The 27,630-nt window shown below is 43.5% G+C and overlaps 1 protein-coding gene across 1 annotated transcript; it reads right to left on the minus strand.

The window, feature by feature from the left end:
- Positions 1 to 16: 16 nt before the first annotated feature.
- SEMA4C (semaphorin 4C) lies at positions 17 to 27,214 on the minus strand. The gene is made up of 15 exons (XM_069943628.1): positions 26,999 to 27,214; positions 10,151 to 10,280; positions 9,694 to 9,845; positions 9,536 to 9,598; positions 8,993 to 9,091; positions 7,875 to 7,971; positions 7,619 to 7,735; positions 7,358 to 7,509; positions 6,746 to 6,921; positions 3,807 to 3,951; positions 3,089 to 3,311; positions 2,879 to 2,994; positions 2,626 to 2,783; positions 1,760 to 1,827; positions 17 to 1,667 (listed from the first exon to the last, which is right to left on the minus strand). The coding sequence occupies exons 2-15, from the start codon at positions 10,242 to 10,244 to the stop codon at positions 823 to 825; spliced, it is 2,505 nt and encodes an 834-aa protein (XP_069799729.1). The 5' UTR covers positions 10,245 to 10,280; positions 26,999 to 27,214; the 3' UTR covers positions 17 to 822.
- Between the last annotated feature and the right edge of the window lie 416 nt (positions 27,215 to 27,630).

The raw sequence follows: 27,630 nt of genomic DNA on the forward strand, positions 1-27,630 counted from the left end.
TTTTTTTTTTTTTTTTTTTTTTTTAAAGGGGGGGTGGGGTGGGGCTAGAAAGCGTCTGACGTCTAGTACAAATTGGATATGTTGGAGTTGACTTTCTTTAGATTTCCCATACGCACAGGCTCCTTTATGGCCAACACAAAGCCATCCATCTACGGTGGAACTACAAGAGCCAGCAAGATCTAATAAGAATTGGGTGGTGGTGTAGTCAGACAACAGCTGGCGGGGTTCCTCCGCTCTAACAGGCAATTCACACTCTGCAAAGGACTGGTCGTGTTACACAGAGGTCGGCTATAAAGCACTGTAAACTTTTAGTGTAAAAATGCTATAGAAAACAGTAGTGATTTTATTGCCATACACCGGTAAACCTGCAAGACTGGCAACTAAGTGGTTAAGGATTGATCCCTGCACCGTGATCGACAGGAGGAGTAAACAGGTTGCCACGTCTTTCTATCTATTATTGCTCTTTCTGGCCAAAGATTTCAGGAATAGGAGGCGACTGGTTCCTCCGCCGCCACACTCTGGATCCAACATCACCCAGGAGTGCATCAAATCTTACAAGAAAGTTTTACCAATACTGAAGTTACACAAAGTCACAGAAATTGGGGGAGAGGGAAATGTGAGCTAGAACGCCGGGACAATGAGAGAATCGCTTAGGTCTTCTCCTGGCTTCCATACATCTGCAGTGGAGACATCGGGGCGGGGAGAGAGGAATAAAGTTTTGGCCACATCCTTCCCCCGAATCTCCAGTCCCTGAGGTAGTTCAACATAAAAAGTAGGAAAACGATAAAACAGTGCAAACTGTGCAGGTGGCAACGCGGGATGTCAGACAGACGATTCCTCAGGGTTGGAGTCCGGCAAAGCTTGCCTCTGCTTCAATTTCCACCTCAGTTCTTCATTTAGGTCCCCGAGCGGGGGGCGCTCCTCATTGATTCCCCCACCTAGCGTTAGCCGTATATACCCATTACTGCTGGAGCCTCGGACACCTGAGAGCAGCATATGGTTGGGGGAGTGAAGAGGTGGTGAAGGTAGGGGTTGGCCAGGGATGCCATTACCAGATGGAGAGGAGGAACCAGTGCTGTTCTGGCACAGTGCATGACCTGGGACTATCTTAAGTGATCCATCAGAATAGTAATAAGAAGAAGGATCCCATAGTTTCTCATCAGAGTCTGCACTAGGCAGGCACTTTGCAATTTTGGGTTGTGACGGTAACTGGATGGGGTATACAAGAGTATTCTCCAGGGACTTTGAACCTTTCTCCATCTCGTCTTGTAGCTTCCTTCGCAGATAGACTACAGCCAGAAATAGGGCCAAACACACGGCTCCAAGGGCTATAACCATCATCCACACCAAACCTAAGCCATCCATAGGAGCAGAAGATTCCAGAGTCAGGGACGGGGACGCCACCACGTTTAGCTGGTAATGCTTCGAAGGAAACTGAGCCCCCTGTTCAACCGAGAAGCAACTGTATGTCCCAGAATGGTGAACGCTAACTCCAAGGATGACCAGGGCCTGTAGAGTGATATCATACAGCACAGAGTCATTATCATCCGGTCTCAGATCCTGACCATTGAACTTCCATATGGGCTGAGCCAGGTTGGAGGTCAGCTCACAAGGGAGAACCACATTTGTCCCGATGGCCACGGTGAGATTTCTCGAGGAGGGCTTTGCTGAAAGATAACAAATGAATAACATGAGTACATGATTGTGCATCCTCCGATGTATCACACATTTACTGATCTAATAGAAGATGAGAACTTACATAATTTCATATACTGGACCTCACACATTGATGTATCAAAGTTTTCAATGTCTTGAAGCAGTGCATCCCTGCAAAGAACATAGGGAAGTTTTAGCATGAGACGTTCATGTCACAATAGGTTTGCCCAAAACAAAACTCAAACTCAAGGACTCCCTTGGGCTATATCTAACTTTCTTAGCCATTGGGTTTGGTGCTCGAGATTCATTTGTAGTCAGCAATATAACAACATATATATCGCATATGCAAAAAAGGGGTCCGTGGAGCCTCAGTTACGAGTCTCAAAACACAGGAATAGCCAGATATCCCTCTCTCTACAGAGAAGGAAGCCCATTGCCAAGGGGTGCCTCCTAGTGGGGAGAACACCAAACCACCCCAGTAGCCAGAATCCTGCTCCACACTGACGAGGGGCAAATACCCCGAAACTGCAGTCTGTGGATGGATGCCTAGCCTTGGTAACCCTTGTCTTATGTCGTTATACTCGCCACAGAGTTAGACTTTGACTTACAGGGGCCACCCTGGTGTTTCCCCATTTAGGTCCCAAAGCTCGTAACAGAGTGAGGACCTGAGGGACTACGTATCAGGGTGGTTTGGTGCTCTCCCCACTAGGAGGCACCCCTTGGCAATGGGCTTCCTTCTCTGGAGAGAGGGATATCTGGCTATTCCATGTTTTGAGACTCGTAACTGAGGCTCCACGGACCCCTTTTTTGCATATTCAAATTTTGTATGGGACAATCAATGGAGACTCGAAAATGAGTACACCATTGGAATTTTTCACTGTTCTCCCTGAGTTCAGTGATTGTTGTATTTTGTTAACATATATATCGCCCCAACAGTCTGACTATTATTCCCTTTATATGACTACTCACTCATCCTGTGAATTGGAGTCCACACAGCGGCTGCTGCTCAAATTCCATGCGCAGAAGGGATCCCGGGCCAGAATACAATCGGCACAGGAGCGATATTTACTGCAGTCTGCCATGGGAAGTCGTACTAGCCCAGAAGGAGAGCCAGCAAAGAGATTAGACTGAAAAGGGAAAAAAAATAAAATATATATATTTTTTTAACAATTAAAAACGTAGGTGTTGGAGAAAAGCCATAAAAAAACAACATTTTCTTTACCTTTCGAGAAGACAGGACCAAGCTGTGGACTGGATAGGGCTTATCAAACATCTGAAGCTCCTCGATTAAATGGACAGTAGAAGCAACACGGACGGCTTTGTTCACCCATCCATTTCCTATTTAAAAAAAAATAATAATTCAAACAAAATTAAGCCATTGAAGAAAAGTAAATTTTTTTCACAGCTGCGACATAATCACGAAGACACGGACCTGTTCCAATGAAGAGCACGTCATACAAATCCCCATTCAGTCCTGTAGTCCTGTGCACTGCCAGAGTTGTGAAGTTGACTCCCTTCCTGACCAGCAGAGGGCGGCCTTGCACAGGCTGAACAGAGTCATCCATGAGCGGGTGCTTCTTGGCAAAGTTGAGTGTGTTATCAGGGAGGTCCATCGAGCTGTTCATTCCGTGATGCCGGTGGAAATTAGTGATACACTAGAACAAAAGACATTTCATTTAGAAAATAGAAAACCTGCAACATAAATAATTAATCTTAGACTATACGCAGGTTATAAACAATAACTCTGTATCAGGGAAGGACATCCTATTCACAGTGGCTGCTGATGTCACCACCGGCATAAACTTATTTTTTCCATCAGAATATATCTAGGCCATAACATAGTTGTCTGCCAGCCATCTACAAATGTCACTTGTATATGGAGTCATGGGTACCTACTATGATACCCAGGTAACAGGCTACCTACGGCAGAAGGCCGTGCCTCACAATCAGAGGGTGGAATAAATTATGCAATGGCGTTTCGTGCTGAATAGTTAAGTCACCAGAAATAGTCCTTTTCGCTTAAGCAATCTTTTCCTGGCTTTGTCTCAAGGGATAAGCAGCATTTGCCTGTGCAGCCTCTATGCGCAGTTCATGTAAGGTTAGTGGATTGCTGTACACACTTTGTATTACTTCTACTGCTCTAAACTTACAGATCCAGGTCGTGGACTGGGCACAGAGTCAGAGTAGCGGCCCCATTTCTGGGCTTGTTCTCGGTATTCCTTGTAATGTCCATCAAAGACCTTCTGAATGTCCTGAATGGCGTACTGGCAGACCGCAGAGACTGTAACATCACCCCTAGGAGACAAGATGGTGGTTAGTTTTTCTTTGTTTTTATGCCTAATCGTGGTTGCTTTATTTTTTATCTGTTCTTAAAAGGGAACCTGTCATCACTTTCATGCTGCCTAAACCTCAAGACATCAGTACAGTCCCTGCAACCTCTCCCCGCCCAACCAGCCTGATAGATCTCTCTCTATACCCAAATGGAGCTATCAAGTCCGATGGAGAAAGGAGAAGCCACCAGGGACCATTATTCATCACCAGAGACTATTACTCATGGTTCAGGCAGCATGAAAGTAATGATAGGTTCCAATTAAAGTTCTATGCCCCCTTTAAGCCTTAACAGAGTGATGTTCTATTAGACTGGGGTTACAGGTAACTTTGGCTGCACAACATGCGTAATGGGCAAGGAGTACAGGGTTTTCCCACTTGCACTGCAGCCATGTAAGTTGCTGTGACCATGTCCTGACAGATGCAAGAAATCTAAATTTCTTGTATTTCTGGCAACTTTTGGGTCACGGTAACTTATGTTCTGCAGGGTAAACTCATCCACGCTTATTAGTTTCCATGTAGGCAATATGACGCAATCTTTACCCACTGCACACATTACATGGCCCATGCACATTAGATTAAAGTTAATTAAACCGCAGATTGAGCCATTAGAGATGAGCGCAATTCGAGCATGCTCAAGTGCAATTGTTCAGGATTTGATTACTGGTGGCTGAAGAAGTTGCATGAAGCCCTGAGGCCGCCTGGAAAATATACTGTATCCATGTTTTCCCAGACTCTCTAGGGCTGTGTTCACCTTTAGGGATGGTCCGAACCTGCTGAGGTTCGGGTTCGTATGAACCCGAACGCTCGGCAGCAGATTCCCGCTGTCTGCCCGCTCCGTGGAGCGGGCGGATACAGCGGGAGGAACGCCTGGAAAACAGCCTATGGCTATGGCTGTATCCCAGTTTTCCAGGCGGTCCACCCGCTGTATCCGCCCGCTTCACAGAGCGGGCAGACAGCGGGAATCATTACAGAGGGTTCGGGTTCGTACGAACCCGAACCGAACTCAGTTCGGACCATCCCTATTCACCTTCTTCAGACACTGGTAATCAAATGCTGAATTATCACCACAATCATGCTCGAGTTACGCTCATCTCTACTTATCATATCATGTATATGAGACTGATGGAAGATATTGGGGAAGAATTAAACACTTAGGATTTCAAGACACCCTAACCCTTTGTCCCAGTATAGACTAGCTGATCCTCTCTAACCACCAGAAAAGAAAAAAAAACATCCCAGCCATGTATGTGAGGGAGTCAGGAGGAAGAGCTTGTTCAGTCTGTATGGGCAACATAGCTCAGCAATAACTATGTATAAATGACTGCGCAAGACGGTGAAATTACACATTCAGCTCTGCTCCATCTGCGGTATCAGGTGTCCCTAAGGAGCTAGATGGATAAAACGAGACATCTAAAATGTAGGTCACTCTATACATGGCTAATGATCTATGTTGTAACAATACTCTCGGTTATATATCATGTGTGGATCTATGATGGGTGTGGGGTAATAAATGTAAGTATTCATGTCTTAGGCTACACTAAAAATAACCCATTAGTAATAGATAAAAGGAAAATTATGCCTCGAGTCATGATAATTTATCAAACACAATATAAAAATTGTGGATGTACTTTAAGGGAATCTAGTGACAGAAATGCTGAGCAGATTTATGTATTACTTCCATCATTTTGTTCAGCTGTTCTTCTAATATGCAGGAGAATAGGATTCTTGCCACACCCCTCCCCCGGCTGCTGCTAAAGAATATCCAGGACTACTGGGCTTATGCACATAATGGAGAGACAACCCAAAAGAAAGTCCTGCCTAAACATACAGTGCAACAAAACCATATAGAAAACCAAAAAAAATTGCACAATTATTTAGAAGTATAACAAAGTCCTTTATTTACATCAGGAGCTCCTGATGAAGTGAACGAAACGTGCATCGGGCTGGTGGGGTAAGATCTCAGTGTTGGTTTGTTTTTCACTTGTGTGGTCGCATAGGAATTGGAATCTGTAGGGCCTTACTTGTGGTGCTCTATTCATTACCTGGCTGGCCGCTGAGGGGTTACAAACAGTCTCTCCTCCATTATACTATATCATATTACACTACATCTATGCTGTCACTGCATTGCAGGTTAAACACTTGTCATTGCTATAATTTCAGTGACCACTAGATGGTAGTTTTGCAATTGGTATACATAATATTGCAGCACTTATAATTTCTAATTTTATATTTACCACACTGAGATCTTTCTCCCCCTCTGGCCTTGTGTTATCTGTGTCTTTTCCCATGAAATTCCCTAGTTTTTATCAATTTTTGTAAATGTAAATAAAGGACTTTGTTATACTTCTAAATAATTGTGCAATTTTTTTCGGTTTTCTACATAATGGAGAGGATTAATTTATTGCCCATGTTATTCAGGCGGATATCTCTGGATCAGCTGCACAGAACAAAGTAAGTGATACATCATTCTGTTCAGCTTCTTTGTCCCTAGTTTATGCTACCCCTAAGATAGGACAGCAGAAACCTACTGACAGAGTCTCTAAGATCCCACATCAGGGATAGGAAACCTGCAGTGCTCCAGCCATTGCAAAACTAATTCTTATCATACCCGGACAACCAAAGCCAGGCATGATGGAAATTGTAGTTTTGCAACAGCTGGAGGCCCCCAGATTCCCCATCCCTGATCTGCATTCACATCAATCGATATAGTCTTGCCCTCCCCCACTCCATGACGACACAATATCAATGAAGGTCTCACCATCGTGCCTGGAAGACGGCGTAGAACTGTGTAGACCTCCATTGGTCAGTCCGCAGGGTAAACACAGACTGTAACAGGTTAAAGTGAAGTTGAAGCTCTGGGATGGAGCACACTAGCCGGGCCTTCAAGAAACTGGTCCACTTCCTCTGTAAGGTGCGAGCCCCTCCTAAATCTCCCTGCAAAACAGAAAGCAGTGAGAAACAAGGACAAATAGGCTACAAGGGCAAAAAAAAAAAAAAAAAAAAAGACTTTAAAATAAATATTCTATATTGCTAGCATCCAACGGAACAACTCCGCCTCCAGGTATCATACAGCACTAGGGGCGATTCAGGTCACTGCTAATGGATCTCTCCACTTCCATTTGTCTATGGGGGAGGGGAAATCACAGCCGCTGCATTTGGACACTGGATGGAATTAGCCTTTAATCTAATTTCCATTGCAGAAGGTTTGCAATGATTTCATGGGGGGGTTGGTTTTATAGTTGCAAAGGGCAGAAAAATATTCCAGGAATATAAAAAGTAAGTGCATATGGTAATAAAGAGGCGATCGGGGACAAAACTTAGTGTCAGATGTAGCAAAAACTAAAAGAAATGTGCAGTAAATGTCACCTACTTTACAGACGCGGGCCACCCGGGACACCACCTGCTCACTATAGCAATCATATTCCAGGGCACGCTCGGTGAAGAAGAAATAGATCTTGTCGTCATCGCCTATCTTACTATCCACACTTTCCGGCATATGAGCCGCGCCAACAAACTTGGCCTCTAGAAGCAGATAGAAGATGTACAGGAGATTAGTAGTGATATAATACAAGATGACATAATACAATGGTGCTATAGACCAGAAGACATAGAGATGACTGTCTTCTCTTACCATTCAGCCATGTTGCTAGATATTCTGTCTTTATACTGCTATGCTGCCCCATACTGCGTTGGATCACCGGCTCTGTACCCAGGAAGTTGAATAATGTGGCAGAGAACAAAATCCCATCTGAAATACAAACATACACTTACTATAATATATATATATATATATATATATATATATATATACACACACTCACTCCATTACCAGCTCCCCCTGGACTATAGTCTACAGTTCACCCTAGCAACAAAAGTCATGATCTTACCTACAACCAGCCCAGTGTGGCCTGTAGATGGATCATAGGGACATTTTCCTCTCCCATCTTCTATGTTGACACTATCCAGAGTGAAGGTTGACAGCTCCTGGGGAGGGGGAGAGCACAGCTAGTCATGCAGCAGCCTGGCACTGAGCATACACATTCTCTAGATGGAATAAATCACTTAAAATAACAATAAAACAATACCACAAGGATATTGGCTTAAAGCCAGAGTGTATGTCTGAGTATCCAAGCAAGGGTTTTTCCAGGAACGTTAAACCGTTACACAACGGATGAATCCTTAAAGGGGTTATCCAGGCTTAGAAAAACATGGCCACTTGCTTCTAGAAATAGCACCACTCTTGTCTCTAGTTTGGGTGCAGGCTCCGCAACTCTGTTTCATTAAAGAGAATGGCGCTTCATTGCAAAACCCCACCCAAACTAGAGACAAGAGTGGTGCTGTTTCTGGAAGAAAGTGGCCATGTTTTTCTGAAAAACCTTTTTAAAAGGGGCTGCTCTGTCAGATTTAGATGCCTAAAGCGGTAGGACAACTAGAGAAGACAGCGCAGGTCTGTGTAGATGTCACAGCACTATGCGACAAGCCATCCGGCATAGCGTTTTAGCAAGAATCAATATCTTTGAAGAGCATCCTCGCTGTGGTTTTGCTGACTCACGGGCATCCTGAGTACATTCAGGGGCATTGTTATCTCTCATTGTGTATAGATACCAAGTCAAAGAAGCCTGGACAAGAGTTTTAGCCAACAGACATGGTGCATGATGGTTGTTTTTATTAGATAAATAAAAAATTAAAATACTTTTTATTAAATAAAAAAATATTTTTAAAATAAAATTTAAACTAAATAAATAAACGCTACAAAATAGAATTAAAAAAAAAAAATACTCACATACAGACATCTAATAAAGGAAACTAAAATAAAACCCATGAGACATTCGCTTTAACTTTATGGTATTGTCGTAGTCTTTTTACATCTTCATACTTGGACCATTGTTTGCAGAAGTTTACTGTAAGGTGTCATGTACCTGACAGTATAAATCCTATATATCGCTCACAGGACAAAGACGCTTATTGTAGAGAGCTGCTCGAGTACAGGAGGTTCATTACTCACTATATAAGCACACTTGGGCTGGAAGGCGTAGGTCCCGCAGGTCAGAAGATGAGTTTCATTATATTTCTCAAGGATGCGGATATAATTGAAGCACTCGGTCTGCAAAAAAGTGACAGTGCAATGTAAGAGGGAAAGTGTTCACCTTAAAGGGAAACTTACACCATGAAAACACCTTCATATAGAGCAAGAGGACCAGGGCAGATTGATATATAGTTTTATGGGGAAAGAATTATATATAACCTATACCTTCTAGATTTAAATCTCTGCTCATTCTGGTTTTAGGAATCTATTGGGCGGGCTCATTCAATAACTGACAGAGATAGCTGCCAATCGCTAAGTAGAACCGCCCACTGGACTCCTAATCCCAAAAGGAGCAGAGATTTCTATTATTAAATGACTAATTACACTAAAATCTTTCCCATAATACTATGTATTATTCCGCTCAGTTCCTTCTGCTCTATAGCATGAATTGGGTAGATTTCATTTTTATTAGTGATGGGATCCCTTTAAGGAGGACTGGGATTAGCATACTTTTATCTTTACCTGATTGCTCTTTCCTTTATTGACACACTCCAGCTTCCTTTCACTTGGGGCTTCCCATATAATCTAGCAGGGGAAAGACACATGTCATCTATAAATTACCTTATAGTTCAAATATGATCATATTGGTTCCATATATGAAAGGTGTACATATAACCTACCGGTGGCCTCAGCTCTCTGCCAATGTTATTAAGGTCTAGAGAAAATATGATCTCCCGTGCCCCTACATACAGCGCACCCCGAGCTTCATCCAGCATCAGTGTTAAGTAATGGGAGATGCCACCATGCCAGGCCTGACGATTTTCAGTGAAGCCTAAAAGATGCAAATGACGGTTATCAAAGGCATATATAGTACAGCATCTTCCCTACACGCTTCTCGTCGCCTATAGGTCATGTGACTCCAGCTGCCATGTCACACGGGGGTATTGGAGGTATAATTACACCATGACATCACCTCCCTAAGGAACATGAACTGCACAAAAACAGGTGACATCAGCCTGACCCAGAAGGGATGATGGAGAAGAAGCCATGTAACCCGCCTCAGCAGGCTTCCCTTTGTCTGTTGGCACTCTTCAGGAAAATTTGGCACAGGACGTTAATATTAATAGGCAGTCTCACCTGAATATCGCACCGTCTTGCGTGGCATCTGATTCCATGCTTTGACTTCGACGCTTATTAAAAGGGCCAAAATACACAACCACTGCGGAATCATCACCACGTCCGGTCCTCCGACTCTCAGTCTGGGAGTCTACGGAAAAAAAAAACGAGCAGGCGTTAGGGAGCACTAAAGGGTCACACTATTACCTCTTCATAATAGAGTCTATCGAGTTCAGCCAAGGTTCAGCCATGTTATTTTATATAGCTTAAAAAGGTACGGCTTCATACGACCCAAACATTTGCTTAAATCCTTCCAGATCTCCTCCCTAAATGATGGTAATTCACCTCCAGAGCAGATCACCTTAAGATTTATTCCAGACAGCTGTATCCAAGAAAACATAAGTTATACCGAAAACCCCAGGCCCAGCATCCGTTATAGTACTGAATGCAGAGACTTTACTGATAAGGGACCCCAAGGTTACATATTGCATCTCTAAGTCACCCAAGGGGCCCTTCTCCGACATGATCAACATCAACGAGTTCAGAAAGTGGATGATTTTGGTGATCTAAACCAATCAAATCTTCTCTCCCCTCTATGAGGCCAGATTTACGCAAGCATAATGGGCGAACTGTTGCCTCTGTATTACAGCTGCAAGTCCCTTAATCCCTATAATACGGTCAACTCAAGACATTAGACTGGCCGTTGGGCTTGGATTACCGACATATTATGCTTGTACAAAACCCGGCCTAGATCACTAATGGCTCCTCACTTTATTGTGAACCAGTCATCACTTTAAAGGGGTTATTCAGCGCTACAAAAACATGGCCACTTTTCCCCCCTCTCTTGTCTACAGTTCAGGTGTGGTTTGCAATTAAGCTCCATTTACTTCAATGGAACTGAGTTCCAAACCGCAACCAATCTGGAGACAAGAGAGGGGGAAAAAGGGACCATGTTTTTGTAGCGCTGGATAACCCTTTTAATGCTGCCTGAGCCAAAAGCCATGGGAAGGGTCCCCAGAGGCTTCTCCCCATCCCACCTCCATTAATCAATAGATCTCTTCCTATACCCAAACAGAGAGATCTATCGATCAGGGTCAAGGGGTAGAAAAAAGAAATTTGCATTGCACCAATGACTTTAAAGTGACAATTGGTAGCCAACTCCACAGCTTATCACTATACCTCTATTATAAAGAACACGTCTGTTCCATAGAACAATCACTAAATTGACCACCATGTAAGATCCTGCCGACTAATGTATATGGGGGGTGCTCAACTCTTTCTCCATCTGTTGTCAGTGGCAACTAGGACCAGGCTTGTTAGACTTTAATATTCCTGATCCTTTGTTCCCTGGAGAGAAGCCGAGCTAGTGATACAATGACTCATCCCTCTTCTCATCCCCCAAAGGATGTTAACACGGCAATACATATTCATGGATAAAAAAAAAAAGTCAGTCATTTATTAAGTGCTGCAAGCACAAACTAAACTGTATAATCCGCCCCTGCTTACTGAATGGTTAAAGGGATTGTCCAGGATCAAACAAAAGGGTCTACTACTAAACAAAAATATAAGCGACAGCCACTCGTTTATGGCTGTGTCCATTCATTCATGACCCTAATGGATAAGATATACCATTCAGGGCACCGATCATCAATGACCACCCCTCCTACTAGAAGGCCTTCAGTCTGAGCCATATACACTTAACAAACATGTCAAGTGAGCAGTGTGTGTATGAGGAATAAAATGCAGATGAACAGACAACCACTAATCCGATCTATGCATGGTTGATAAGAGTTATCTACCAATGGTGGTCCCAGGACGTTCCTTTGGAATAGAGAGGTTACAGGAACATAACACCATTCACAGCTATGTGATTGACACATAACCAAGTAACCTATCCACCAGCCCCGCTGCAATAAGTGAAGCAGTGGTCTTACAAAGTCAAATCCACTGGACTCTATGATAGCTAGGGGTTCAACCGACGGGTTTTCCTAATAGCATTTAAGACACTGTAATGATAGTGGATATAAATTTACCCAATTTGCCATAAATATCCTGACACATCTGGCATATGACCTCAATGGACGGATCTAGCGCAGTATGAACTTCAAAGAAGACAAAGCAGCATATCCCGACCATAATTACCCTCCTTATAGACGGAGAGTCAGCTACCTAGTCATTTCACCATTGTGTGCTCATCCAACTTAGCACAAACTGCTGACTTTGATCCATTGAAATATTCAAGATGTCTATTTTGATGGATTTATGACAATTTAAGGTATATGGAGGCTACTGGACAGTCAAGGTCTCCTAGCTCCGGTAGACTGCACTCCTGCACTATTGCATTCACCCCCAATGTTAAAAGCAGCAGCTGTTGCGCATAGATAGTAGGCGGTTTGTCAATCAAGGTTCTTGGGCAGGTAGAAGGTGTCAAGGACCACCTCAATGACTCTTGGCTCAGGCAGCATTAAAGGGGTTATCCAGTGCTACAAAACCATGGCCACTTTCTTTCAGAGACAACACGACTCTTGTCTCCAGCTCAGGTGCGGTTTGCAATTAAGCTCCATTTACTTCAATGGAACTGAGCAGCAAAACCCTGCTCAAGCTGGAGACAAGAGTGGTGCTGTCTCTGGAAGAAAGTGGCCATGTTTTTGTAGCACTGGATAACCCCTTTAAAGTGATGACAACTTTTGTTACGTTACTATAGAAGTTAATTCCGGATGGTTAAATGGCAACACATCTATGACCATCCATACTTGGTCTCTATCATAGTAAGTTTGAGGACTTGTTGACCTTGATGGACATCGCAACGTCCAACTTTCCATTGCAATGGTCATAGAGTTGATTGCAACTCGAGCATGCTCAAAATTCAATCGTTCGGCATTTGAATACCTATGGCTGTATCCATGTTTTCCTGGACTCCTGACGGCTGCACCCAACTTCTTCATCCATCAAGTCCCGAATGATCGGACTTGAGTATGCTCGCGTTGTGCTCATCTAAAGTCTACATTCCTATAAATATTCAGACGCCATGAGAGGTTACTCCACACCCCAAAGTAGCCGAGCTCTGAACTTGGTGGGAGTGAATGCAAGACCACAAGCTTGGCACGGACTGGAAAAGTGAATTAGTCACTGGAAAGCAGCTTAATCCACTTTGAAGGATCTGCACACGTACACATTTCCCCCCCCCAACACACTTCTGTATACATAACATTAACATTCAGGTCATTACTACAATTGATTCCGCCGCAAAGAGAAGAAAAGGAGCTTACCATGTGTGGTAAGTGGATTATGATGCCATGCTTGCCCACCATACACAATGATACGCTGAATTACCCACCCTTCGGTTTTATAATGAAGCATGCCCGATGTACGGCAGCTGCCTGGTGTGGATTATTCCATGACATACCTGTATTAAATTACAAAGCGACTCGCGCCATTACCCAGTCTTGGCAAGGTTAAAGACGACTATAAAAGTTGCAGATGCAAATCTCCGCAGCGGCAGGAAAGAGTTAACGGAATGACTCAATATACTGTACAAAAAAAAAAAAAATCAAGGGAAATAAAATCTGCCAAAACTGTGGAGGAGGATGGAGCGGCAGAAAGGGACGAGGGTGGGAGTTTAAACAGGATACACTTCCTGGGATCGGAGTAAGGAGGCTGGAGAAAGACACTTCCTTCTGTAAGAAACACAGCTCCCATCTTCCCTTCCTCTGTTATGACCCAAACATAGGGGGGCAGGGGGCAACGATAACAGGAGCGCTTCCTGAAAACACAGAATCCGAGACTTGCGGAGTGCTGCTGGTCACAGGCTACTAGGACGTGCTTGGCCTTGTAGTCCCACAAGTAGATGATTATTGATATAGGCAGCCTATATGGATTATGGCTACTGTGGCGCATAGCTACTGATACATTATGAATAGTGCTACCTAACTAAGGGTTAGTATAACAAAAGCAGACCCATTCCCAGTGAGAGTGGCCTAATATATAACTCAAATTTTGTGTGTTTACTTCCATTAAAAAAAAAAAAATTCAAGTCTTCCGGTACTTATCAGCTGCTGTATATCCTCTCAAATCTGACACAGTGCTCTCTGCTGCCACCTCTGTCCATGTCAGGAACTATCCAGAGCAGCAGCAAATCCCCAAAGAAAACCTTTCCAGACTGGAGATAATACACCACTTCCTGCAGGACATACAGCAGCTGATAAATACTGGAAGACTTGAGGTTTTTTTTATTTTTTTTATGAGAAGTAAATTACAAATCTTTGGAACTTTTTGCCACCAGTTGATTTAAAAAACAAACAAACAAAAAAAACAGACTGACAACTTCATGTATAAAAAAAATCTCAGTGCTCCCTTTAGTAAGTTTATCTATAGCCACATAAAGGAGCTATCACGCTTTTAACGCTTCTGTATCTATGGGCTTGTTGCTGTGTTCTGCCTCCACCTTTGTAGGTAATCCCCTGCCAGGGAAACACAGCAGCAGCAGCTCCCTCCGGCCTCCAGGCTCTGAGCAATGGCAACAATCCAGGAGCTTGGAGCTGAGTGACACAGGTGAAGAATAAAGGATTCTATTCACTGACAATAAGTCAGATCTTATAAACGTGACGTTCTGTACATCAGCGGTCATAGGAATATACTCTACATTGACTGAAGAATATATTAAAAAAACAAACTAATACCCAGCTCATCTCTGACAGGCGCAGAGGACTCTGTTTACCTCATAAAAAGAAAAACTAATATTTTTTTTACGGCCTATTTCAATGGATACAATAAACATTAGTCATAAAAGGGAGTAATATGTCCCTTTAAATGTCTGCCGCCATAATCGCTTCCGTACCAATAATCCACTCGTATAAAATATTCATAGACAGCGAGCTGGGTTAAACAGAAATGTTACTATACGCTTGGAGCCAACATCAACCCTGACGAAGAAACCTAACACATTGTATATTCTGAGCAAAAATCTCAGCGTGCGGTGGGTATGATCCCAGGTAGCGGAGGACAAGTGGCACTTAGAGGCCCCCAGTGACGCCCGGCGGCGGATCAGACCTCTTTATTTCTGTTATCCTCGCTGGTTCTGTCAGTATCAGATTATATAAAATAGCTTATTAGGGGAGGAAAATGTAAAAAAAGAAAAAGAAAAAAAACCAAACACATCACAAAGTAGGTTCTCTTTTATATAAGACGTGAGATCTTATGTAACAAGACACGGCTCTGGGTCTTCTAGATAGCAATGGATAGGAGGCAGCTTACTGATACTTACTGTCCTCCAGTAATAAAAAAAAAAAAAAAAAAAAAGTTACCTTACCCTTAAGGTGCATTCACATTGTGTTTGCAGCTATAGATCAAAATGATTTCCCAATGTATAAGCAAACAGAAGCCTATGACGGCCATAGGAGTCAATGTGAAGAAGAAAAAAAATCAAAAGGTATACCAATGTATACTGGCCAAATTCATTTACCCTCTGTTGGGTGAATAAAGGCCTATGGATCCATTTGGTGTACATGCCATGATGCGCCAAACATGGACGCAGTGTAAATGTATATACATAAGGGAACCTGTCATACAGAAAATGCAGTTCAATCTGCAGGTGTTATGGAACAGGAAGAGCTGAATGGATTGAAAACTATCAGTGGAACGAGTCATTAAAAACCCTCATTGTTCTGGACTTAAGAGTCTAATGGGCTGTTAGTGACCATGTAGGACCGCCCACTGGACTCCCAAATCAGGGATACAGAATTTTTTCCCGCAAAATAGTATACCAATCTACCTAGTCCTCTGACAGTTTCATATTTGGGGCTCCCCCAGCTGTCCAATGGCTAGGCGTTGGGGGAGAGATTAGTCGGACATGTTGAATTTCAACAATCCCGATCCCTTTGTTCTCAGAGACATAAGCTACTAGCAGAGGTAGTATGCAGCAGCTTTTTTCCCCCTTCACCCAGTTCAGAATACAGGCACATTTGGCTGAGCTGGTTGTCCATGATGTATGGGCAGATAATGTAAGCCAACAGCCATCTAAAATGTATGGCCAGTGGTGGAATCCCGTTGGTCCGGCCCTAAATCCCCTACTGCCATCGGGATAAGAGAAAGCCCTCATCTCTTAGACCAGGAGTGGGGAACCTTCAGCCCTCCAATTCCCATCATTCCTGGACAGCCAAAGCTTCAGCTGTCCAGGCATGATGGCAATGGTAGTTTCGCAACAGCTGGAGGGCCGCAGATACCCCACCCCTGTCCTAGTGGACCATTACACATTGTGACATCCAGTCTGAGGACAGCTTATATAATGCCCAGTACTGTGACTGGCTGTACAGTGGTTTGGGCATGTAATACTGGAACGTGCCTGCAACTCTAGCAATCTGGGCTAAAAGGAAAAAAAAAAAAAAAGCTGACCCCGTTATTTGATTCTAAGATTGTCACATGTGGGGATATATAACATAGAACATTGGGGTGGACGTTTCTGGAATTTCCTTTTATTAATCACAGTGAAAATCCCTGGAGTTTCCCCAAGCCTGAAGTGGCTGCTTACAGATAACAAGGATATGCAAAGCAGCTGTGTGATGTCCCCTTTTAGAGGTAGCATCAGAGAGCCGCTTTGCATATCCTTCTTCCCAGAATTCTCAGTGGAGCATGAATTACCTATAAGCCTCCACATGTTTTTATGATGTTCTCCTTAACAAGAAATAGTAATTTGAGATGAGCGAACCGGGTTCGGGTTAGAGTCGATCCGAACCCGAACGTTCGGTATTTGATTAGCTGGGGCTGCTGAACTTGGATAAAGCTCTAAGGTTGTCTGGAAAACATGGATACAGCCAATGACTATATCCATGATTTCCACATAGCTTTAGGGCTTTATCCAACTTCAGCAGCCACCGCTAATCAAATGCCGAAAGTTTGGGTTCGGATGGACTCAAGCATGCTCAAGGTTCGCTCATCTCTAATAATAATCCTTTGGTCCCAAAAGTATAGACGTCTCAGCAGCCAACCAGCTCTGTACTGATGAGGGGCAACAAACCCAAAACAGCTGTCCCCAGATGGAGAGGCTTTGTATATATCCCCAGTCATGTTCTAAAGCTGGATACACACCTTCAATAACTGACAGCAGAACGATCAATCAGCGGCCAGTTACCTCTCCCCTCTGGTCCCGTCCTCCCCATACACAGGAATGTTCAGCAGACCCGAGCAATCCTGCATTCGCTATGGGGAGGGCTAAGGGTCCATTTACACAGAAAGATTATCTGACAGATTATCTGTCAAAGAATTGAAGCCAAAGCCAGAAACAGACTATAAACAGAGATCAGGTCATAAAGGAAAGCTTGAGATTTCTCTGCTTTTCAAATCCATTCCTGGCTTTGGCTTCAAATCTTTGGTAGATAATCTGTCAGATAATCTGTGTAAATAGACCCTTAGCCGCAGCAAGAGAGCTCTGACTGCTGCTTATCTCTCTGGAAACAAAGAGGCCGGGTTATGATTTTCAACTGACAATCTGTTGGAGGACTATCGGGGAACCCCATGCATTGTATACTGACAAATGACTAAAGTGTACGAGGACCTTAAAGGGATACTTCGGCGAAAATCTTTTTCTTTCAAATCAACTGGTTTCAGAAAGTTATATAGATTTGTAAATTACTTCCATTTCAAAATCACAAGTCTACCAGTACTTATCAGCTGCTGTATGCAAGGCAGGAAGTAGTGCATTCTTTCCAGTCTGACACAGTGCTCTCTGCTAACATCTCTGTCCATGTCAGGAACTGTCCAAAGCAGTAGCAAATCCACATACAAAACCTCTCCTGCTCTGGACAGTTCCTGACATGGACAGAGGTGGCAGCAGAGAGTACTGTGTCAGACTGGAAAGAATACACCACTTCCTGCCTGGCATACAGAAGCTGATAAGTACTGGAAAACTTGAGATTTTAAAATATAAAGTTATATAGATTTGTAATTTACTTCTATTTGAAAGAAATAGATTTACGCCAAAGGACCCCTTTAAGACTCCTGGAGCGGATTTACAGAATTCCCAGAGTATAAATGGCCTATAGATCTCCTTTACGACTCTCTCCTCAAGGAGAAATCTTACCCCTTCAGTCCTACAGAGCACAACAGATTGCATTTCTTTATGAACATTCAGACGGACAGCTATCTGTTACTTGTAGAGCCCACTTAGGGCCAATGTCACAAAACCGGTTTGTAATGAGAATATGATTGATGTAACCACAAGATATCCCACCAAGCCCAAATCACTTCTTCTGAAATGACCAGAGGCACCGACTTCACAAGGCTCAGGTTTCACTGTGGTCAATGGTGATAAAATCCTAAAGATAATCCCTTAGGCTTCCTTCACACAGTATTCTTTTCTGGAGTTATAAAATGTTTGAAAAAAAACACCAACATTTCTGGCGATTTTAAAAGAAGCCTATAGAAACTTTTTAGTATTTAAGGGGTTGTCCAGCGAAAAAAATTTTTTTTTTTCAAATCAACAGGTTTCAGAAAGTTATATAGATTCGTAATTTACTTCTATTTAAAAACTTCAGTCTTCTAGTACTTATCAGCTGCTGTATGTCCTGCAGGAAGTGGTGTATTTTTTCCAGTCTGGCACAGTGCTCTCTGCTGCCATCTGCCAACTGTCCAGAGCGGTAGCAAATTCCTATAGAAAACCTCTCCTGCTCAGAGATGGCAGCAGAGAGCACGGTATCAGACTGGAAAAGAAAACAACAACATTCCCTGCAAGGCATACAGAAGCTGAAAAGTATGGGAAGACTTGAGATTTTTAAATAGAAGTAAATTACAAATCTTCTAGAAAATGTGGTGAAAAGAGTGGGAGTCTCTTTTCTAATCCTAGGCAACCACTTTAATAAAAAGTTGCAGCTTTGTGTCTAACCTCATTGGCCAGCAGGGAACCGATGTCTGTTCAACACCAACAATAGACTAACAAGAACCCTATAGACTTTGTGTATGTGCAAGCACTGAGATCTAAGGGTGTGAATCATCCAACAGACAGGACCTTCCTCAATTCCAGAAGGCTGTGAAGAAAGGTCACCAGGAGGGAAATTACACCCCTATACAAGACAATAGCCCCAAATTTTACAAACCCCCAGTATAGGTTCAGCAATGACATTTGGCTCAACCCATCACAATATTACAATGGAACGCCAATGAGCTCAACGACAAATTCAGCTTTGTCCAAGTGACAATACGTTACATTAAAAATCAACAGGTCTGGTTTTTCCAGTATTACAGACTCATAAACCATCCATATATTATATGATCCTTATCCCAAATCTGCAAAAAAAAAAAAAAACAGCGTGCTACAACCGAACAGGAAGAGGGTGTACCGCCAAGGGCGACGTTTTCACTCAGCACCTGGGTTATCACTCGTTGATGGAGTTTATTCGTGACGGACTCTCCCATAGAATTAATCCAGGATTTCACCCTGTAGAGTAAACACCGGAGCCGGCTCCAGGAGAAGAGGGAGAGGACGGCGCAAAGTGTCTTATGGGTAAACAAGAGGTCTGAAAGGATCTGTGTATGGAGATGACTATCAGACCAATTAAACATTATCACCACTTACAATAAACATTGTTCCAAAACCCCATACAGACAATACCTGCCATTATTCCACTACAGCAATAAGCTCCTAGGGTGTGGTTTCCCATTATACCTGACGATTGGGAAGATGCGAGATAAAGACTTTCATTACAGTGCTTGGACGTAAGCTTTGGAAACGACGGCTCCTATTCTTTTGGACAAAAAAAAAACAAAAACAAAACGGGAGTGGTGAGCTTTTTACATAGGACTGTCGGTGCCCTATTACAGGGGGTGATGTACGGCCGACAAACAGTGATTTTCAGTCATGTCAAAAAGGACGAGTATAGGCAACAAGTATCGCTAGAAACGATAATCGGTCTGTGTAAAAATATCAGCGATGCGCCTAGGAGCACCCACCATATCTTTTGAGCAGCCCTATAAATTATTTACTGACCACACAGCTCCCTGTGTAAACAGGTAATGTTCTGCCAAAGGCTACACGAACAATACAGAGATTGTTTGTGCAGCCCGGCCGCTTGATTAGTTGTGCCGTGTAAAGGATTTGCAAGTGGGGGGCGAGTACGCTGATCAGTGCTTGTTTTCTTCTGTATGCAACTGCAAATTGTGCAGTCTAAAAAAAAACCAAGAGCATGTGACCTGCCAACGAATGAGCGTTGATCAGATGATCGCTGACCCTATTACACTGACCAATTACATTATCAGACTATTCACCAATAATCTCCTAGATTATTATGGCCCTAACGTTGACGATATATAATACGTAGCCATCGGCAGGGAACGAGGAGAAAGCGAGCGCTCATCTGACAGGTAAACACATGAACAATCAAGTGACGAGCGAGAAATCGTTCATTTTGATCTTAAAACGTTTTAAAATCGTTGTTCGTAAAAAATTCGCAGATCGTTCCATGTAAACAGTCGTTCACCGATTTCTCCTATGTGCGAGATAGGCTTAAGCGATCGCAAATCAAATTTTCCGTACGATATATCATTCAGTCTAAACGCTAATTGTTATTTTTTAAAAATCGTTACTTTGAAATCGTTAATCGTACGATCGGGCGAATTATCGTTCCGTTTAAACGCAGCATAAGGTGAGGATATCTACTTGGCGGCCGTTCTTGTACAGCTATAATGATTGTCACTTTACAGTTCAACTATGTGCACATTTGCAATGGAGGCTCCACTGGTCACCACTGGTCTCATCATTCAACTCATCTGGGTATATGTCATGTCCATTAGAAACCAAAACACAAGTGTGAACGTGGCCTTCGCTTCTCAGATTCTGCTAAATATTACTGTATTACTGTGTCAGACTGAAAAGAAAACATTTCCCGCAGGACATACAGCAGCTGATAAGTATGGGAAGACTTGAGATTTTTAAGTAGAAGTAAATTACAAAATCGGTACACCTTTCTAAAAACAGTTGATTTAAAAGAGAAAGATTTTCGCTGGATAACCCCTTTAAGGAAAAAAAAAAAAAAGGGAGGCGGAGGGCACCTCTGACGTGAACAAACAAAACCAAAATGTGTGTACAGGTCGGCCCTATTCCACCGGACGGTTATCGTTCGTATAATCGTTAATGATAAACGATCCAAACGACCGCTATTACAAAAGACCTGAAATTGTTCGCCCATTTACATGGAAAGATAATCGTTACTTATGATCGTTCTTGCGGTCGTCTTGTCGTCGCTATTGCGTTCGTGACTACTGCGAACAACTTCTAATTCAATGTGAATGATTTGCGAACGAGCAACGATAAAAATAGGTCCAGGTCTTATTAAACAATCAACAATTTCTCGTTTGGTCGTAAGTCGTTAACTGCTATTCAAACAAATGATTAGCGTTTAGATTCGAACGATTTAACAATAATCTGAACAATAATCGTCCGGTGGAATAGGGCCCTAAGTCTCGATAGCACTTTCTATCTGTTCTGTGAATACGTTTAGACTGGGATCACCACTACAGTTTTTGGGCCAAAGCCAGAAGTGGATGCAGCGGGAAGCAGAAGTCCTTTAAATTTCCAACTCCAGACTTTGTGCTGTTTTGTGAACCAAACTGCTGTTAATACACATCCAGAGCAGGCGTGCCAGACAATTATGCATATGTCGTCTGATATTACAGGATTTCCACCTGATCACTTGGTGTAGTCATCTCCACCCAATGTCACTTAACAATGCACAGTCCCCTCCCCTATTAATTGGTAAATTGCAGGCCAAGCTGAATATAAGGCCCCCCCCAGCACAGCAGGAAGCAAGCAAGGCGGTCAGCTGTAAGTGCCAGGAAACCCACCAGCTGTGAGCCCCCCACTGCAGGCAGTAACCAACATCCTCTATAAGTGCACATCTCACGGCAGTAAGGAATCTGACACAAGGGCTGCAAGAGTAACGTCAACCCCGCAAGAGGGACAATACAGCCGGCAGGTGACGGATGCCCCCCCCCCCCACCCCCCCCATGTCATCACAGCCCATATGTCATCCAATGCATCATCCAGCACTGCGCAGCACCATGACCCCTCTGGAGACCCCGAGGCCTTAATGTAAAGACTTCCATATGAATATTAATGTTTGCCAATGAGCCCTAACATTTTAGGTAGTTTTCTATTAAGATCTATAAAAGTTCTTCTATTCGGGCCAATAGAAAGTTAGATTGCTCTAGTTATGGGCTAGGACAGGGAAGGGTACCTGGAGCCCCCCAGCTGATGCAAAACTACAGTTACCATCATGTCCGGACAGCCAAAGCATGCTTTAAAATTGTAGTTATGCAACAGCCTGAGGTTCCCTAACCTGTAGCAATTCCTATTATCTCCCATCATGCCCTAAAAGCCTACAGCTATCAGGCCATGATGATGGTGGTAGTAGTTGTTTATACCAGTTGGAGAGTTGAAGGTTGGGGGGCACTGGTGTATAGTGAACCACCGAGTGATCACAAAGCCCTATGGGGGAGATTTATCAAACTGGTGTAAAGTAGAACTGGCTTAGTTGCCCCTAGCAACCAATCAGATTCCACCTTTCATCCTTCGCAGATTCCTTGGAAAATGAAAGGTGGAATCTGATTGGTTGCTAGGGGCAACTGAGCTAGTTCTACACCATGTTTGATAAATCCTGCAGGGCTCACCTGCTCCTTGTTCGCTGCTGGTGATATTACACCCATCGGTAGCAAGTGGGTGAGAGCCGGGGGGCTCTAGATTGTCTGGGCAGCCCATTGTAGATAGCAGCGGTCTTCTGCCCCCACTCCTGTTACACATGTTGAAAGCCAAAGGCTGTCCAGGCCTGATGGGAGTTGTAGTTTTGCTACAGCTGGAGGGCCGAAGGTTCCCCAACCCTGACCAACACCATGGCGCTCTTTAAGTGAATAGGACTACTCTCCCCCTTCTTCTAGCACTATGGCTGACCAAAAGCATAATTGTATAGGAAATACCAAGAATTAATAGAGGTCCTGGCTATCAGGCCTCAAAAGATTAGAAACATTTCAGCAAACCCTAGAATGAAAAAATCCCTTTAAATGACAAAAAACTTCCTTTTCTAGATCTGTCAGCATTAGGTAACTTTCACACTGCATTAGGCAGTCGGTATTAAAGTGCCCTTAAAGGGAAACTCTGATAAAAAACAGAGTTTCCGCTTCTAATTACTCATTATTCAATGTCGGACTCCCTAATGAATATTTGTTCCCCTTCCTGTTTCCTAAGCAGTTGGCCATAGTACAGCAATGGAGGCAGCGGATGAAGTGATGCAGTAGGTTTTCCTGTAGCCTGATGAGGAAACATAGAAAACAGATTGTTATAACCCCTTTAAGCTCTGTCATATCTGTAAAGTCGTTTAGGGTCTTATCCCCACATATAAGGATTAGGGACCAGTATGTGTATTGATAACCAATACTCACGTCATCAATAACTATAATCTCCTTGCTCCTCTCATCGGATCTTAGTGAAAGGTTAGATAATGCAATGACAATGTACTCGGGCCCAGGAAGCTGAGATACAAGGAGCTGTTTGTCTGGGTCACCATATCCTACAGCTGCTGTGGAAGTGCCAGTGTCAGTCTGTGACATGAAGGGGATAATGTGGGGAGGGTCCAATGCATCTACAATAACATGATCCATGGCCGATATTCAGCACAGTATAGAGGGAAAAGGAAAGCTTAGTTATAGACGTAGATACTGACCATAGTGAAATAAACTAACACTCAAGCAGTAGTAGTCATGGATCCTGTATAGGGCAGCCAGAGGATGTCCATAGGCCAGACTGGCTGCTAATAGCTCCCCCATTCTGTATATCACGGATGGGGAACCTTTGGCCCTCCAGCTGTTTCAAAACTACAATTCCCATCATGCCTGGACAGCCAAAGCTTCGCTTTGGCTGTCCAGGCATGATGGGAATTGTAGTTTTGCAACAGCTGGAGGGCCGAAGGTTCCCCATCCCTGCTGTATACTCTCATAATCTCATTTTACCAGCCCAATAGCATCAGAGCTGCTGTTATTCACCAGTGGCTATAGTCCTGCATGATAACCCCCACCAAACAGCTCCCCATATCTCAGCTTCCTGGAGCTGCGCGAGTGTGCCATGCTATTACATAAACATTATAAATTCAATCTCAAATGCCAAGTCTCCATATGCAGTATAGATTCATACTTCCTGCCGTAAAGCAAGGTTAAGGCTCCAGATCAATATGGGAGTCTTCCACCCATTGATCTGTAGCATCATATATCCTAGCTACTAATGCAGAGCGAGACGTCAGTGGGCACTTCTATGAATGAACGGATCCGATAAAGACATTTTATTTGCAATCTCTTCTATGGAAAAACGTTCGGTCAGGTGTCCCATTGAAGAAAACAACAGTAAATGTCATCTGATGTGGATGATAACAGAGAACAATTCACTGCACCCTTGTAGCAAAGGCAGACTTTAGTAGTCTTAGGTCCTGACTTCTAGATTCAAATCCTGATTCAGAGGTGCCTCAGCTGCACTTCAACTGTCCACTCAAAGTACAGGTGCAGGGACAGCTGTCAAAAGTAGGCGTCCCTGCTCCGGCACAGTAGCTGAGCAGCTGGGCCAGGTGCATAGTACCCAATGCTGTGAATGGAAGCGGTAATGAATACAGCAACAAAGCTTAGCTCGGGGCCACTCACTGTACAGGAGCAGGCATGAAATTATTCAAAATCACAAAAATTTCCATTCTAAAATTAAAATTTTCACCTTCAATAACAACCACCTCTCTGCTGAGAACAGGGACAAGGATCTCTAGCTCTCAGGACTGGAGTGGGCCACAACAGTTGGACCCCACCTACATGGTCTACCCAAAAGACCATAAAATCTAAGCATGGTATAAATCACCAATTTTTTTCCCTATATTTCTCAGAGTGGTGATCTGAAAAGGTGGGTTTTTCTTAAAGGGGTTATCCAGTGAAAATTGTTTTCTTTCAAATCAACTGGTTTCAGAAAGTTACATAGATTTATAATTTACTTCTATTTAAAAGAGATTTCAAGACTTCCCATACTTATCAGCTACTGTGTGTCCTGCAGGAAGTAGTGTTTTCTTTTCTGCTGCCACCTCTGTCTATAACAGGAAGTGTCCAGAGCAGGAGAGGTTTTCTATGGGAATTTGCTACTGCTCTGGACAGTTCCTGACATGGACAGAGGTGTCAGCAGAGAGCACTGGGTCAGACTGAAAAGAAAACCCTACTTCCTGCAGGACATACAGCAGCTGATAAGTACTAGAAGACTTGAGATTTTTAAATAGAAGTGACCTACAAATCTATAACTTTTTGAAACCAGTTGATTTGAAAGAAAAAGATTTTTGCTGGACAACCCCTTTAAAGCCTAATTCCACTTAAGACTTAAAAAGGTCAAATGTAATTGCATGACGCTTCCAGGGAGCTCTTGGACAAGAAGGCTCATGCTTGCCAGCATACGAGTAGAGTGAGAAATAGTTTGAGGCCGTAGTAACCGTATAATCACCCTAATACCAGTTCCACATCGCCACCTCTGCATTACTATGAATATGAGGCCTGAGCTGGCAGCAAGTCGCTTCCCATCTACATCCCCACTGTGATCTATACGGACAGGCGCGGAGGATACGGCATATGGAAGCGTATATGGAAAAACAGTTAACCCCCTGTCTATAGATATCCACAGAAAATGACAGATTAATCTGAGGATATAGTATACCGGCGGATGAGAAATTGCTGCACCAGGTGGCCCTACTTCCATGCATGAGGTAATCTAATGGACGGGGAACAATCTGCCTGACACAAGCAGCTCTATTGACCAGTAACACAAGCCAGAGCGATGGCCGGCCAGTGTAATTTGATGATAATTCACCAATGCAGTCATCCCATCTGGAAAATGAGTTACATGATATGTCATTGAAATCAGATTACCAGCAGCGCCAATGCCCCCAGCTGCTGGCTTAACAAGAAGAGGCCCGAAGCCTGCGCTAGTCAGTGTCCTGTATCCACATCAGCTCCCCCTCATCCAAGTCCACCGCCAGCATCAGACTGATGGAACTGGAGGAGTTCTTCACAATGCCAATCTCTCATCAGCCTCTTCTCCGCCATAACAAGGCGCAACCCTGCCAGTGTACTAGAGGTATTAGGAGGCAGATGAAAGAGTCAGGTTGGAGCTTGTTGGGAGGAATTATTAAAGCCCCCGAGGCAAATAGTCTCCCCGCAACTGGCAGGATTACAGTGCCACTCTGCCAGGCCACAATAGGTAAACTATCCTCAGTTATGGGTCAGATCTCACCGATACACACAACCCCCCCTTATACACACACGTGCAAGCCTCCCCCACTCCATGCCCTAATCCCCTCCCCCCCTTTACACTATATACAAACCTCTCCCCTCCTCTTTATACTGTCCAGACTTCTGCTAGTCAGCAAGAAATCCCAGCCCCCAACACAGTGCACAACTCCACACAAGTGTGCGGCACAATACAGACACACCATTGTAGAGGGTGCCAAACCTTCCGCACCACAAGGCGCAAATTATATAGATGTTAGAACTTGGGTGCAACGACTATAACAATAGCATAAAACTCTACACTTCAACGACTATAACAATAGCATAAAACTCTACACCAAAGACACACAGTTATTTGTGTGCACAGTGCCTTAGCCTATATAGCAGCATCAGCACAGCCAGGATACACAACAACAACAATACAACAAACAATAGAGAGATACTAATGTTACAAGTTTCTATCAATACAAGTCAAAACTGTAAATATGTACACAATTGTATCAAGACATCAATACAATAGTATGGACACAGAAGACAACTATATGTATAGAGCTGAAGTGAGAATACAGAGTTATAGGCAGTGGCCAGGCTCACCTGCTCCCAGGGATCCCAGAGATAGATCTCCGATCTACTTATCCCACAGAGCTCCTAGTAATATCCTGCAGGCTGCTGGATCTCCTCCACAGGGCACACAGTCTGCACAGTCCCAGCACCAATGTCCCCCAGTAGAATGTCCTGCACTGAGCGGTCAGCTCCTCCAGTGCCCTGTCCCGATCTCCAGCACTGGATGCACACAGCCTCCTCCTCAGCTCTTCTCATCCTTCAGTTGCCAGTTTTTTTTTTTCCCTCCTTAATCCCTGCCCATTTTTTTCTGACGTCAGGGTGGGGGGATGGGGCATCCTGGAGCTCGATCTGCTTTACTAGACTTTATATATATATATAATGGTTGTATTGTGCTGCAGGATGCAGAGGAGGCACAGGGGTCAGGGATCTGCCCCAGGCTGCCCCCTGGGATGGCTGTGCCCAGCTCTCAGCAAGGACAGGGACAGTTTTGCTCCCTCTTTTGGAACCTTTTTTTTTTTTTTTACTGTTTTCAGATCATTTCATTTGCTAGTAGAGAGGCACTGACTGCCATAGTATAAATGTGTTGGAATGGGCTTGTATTAGCAGTCCATATGTGATATACAAACATATATATATATATATATATATATATATATATATAT

The sequence above is a fragment of the Dendropsophus ebraccatus genome, chromosome 1 (assembly GCF_027789765.1).
Source record: "Dendropsophus ebraccatus isolate aDenEbr1 chromosome 1, aDenEbr1.pat, whole genome shotgun sequence".
Classification (NCBI taxonomy): Eukaryota; Metazoa; Chordata; class Amphibia; order Anura; family Hylidae; genus Dendropsophus; species Dendropsophus ebraccatus.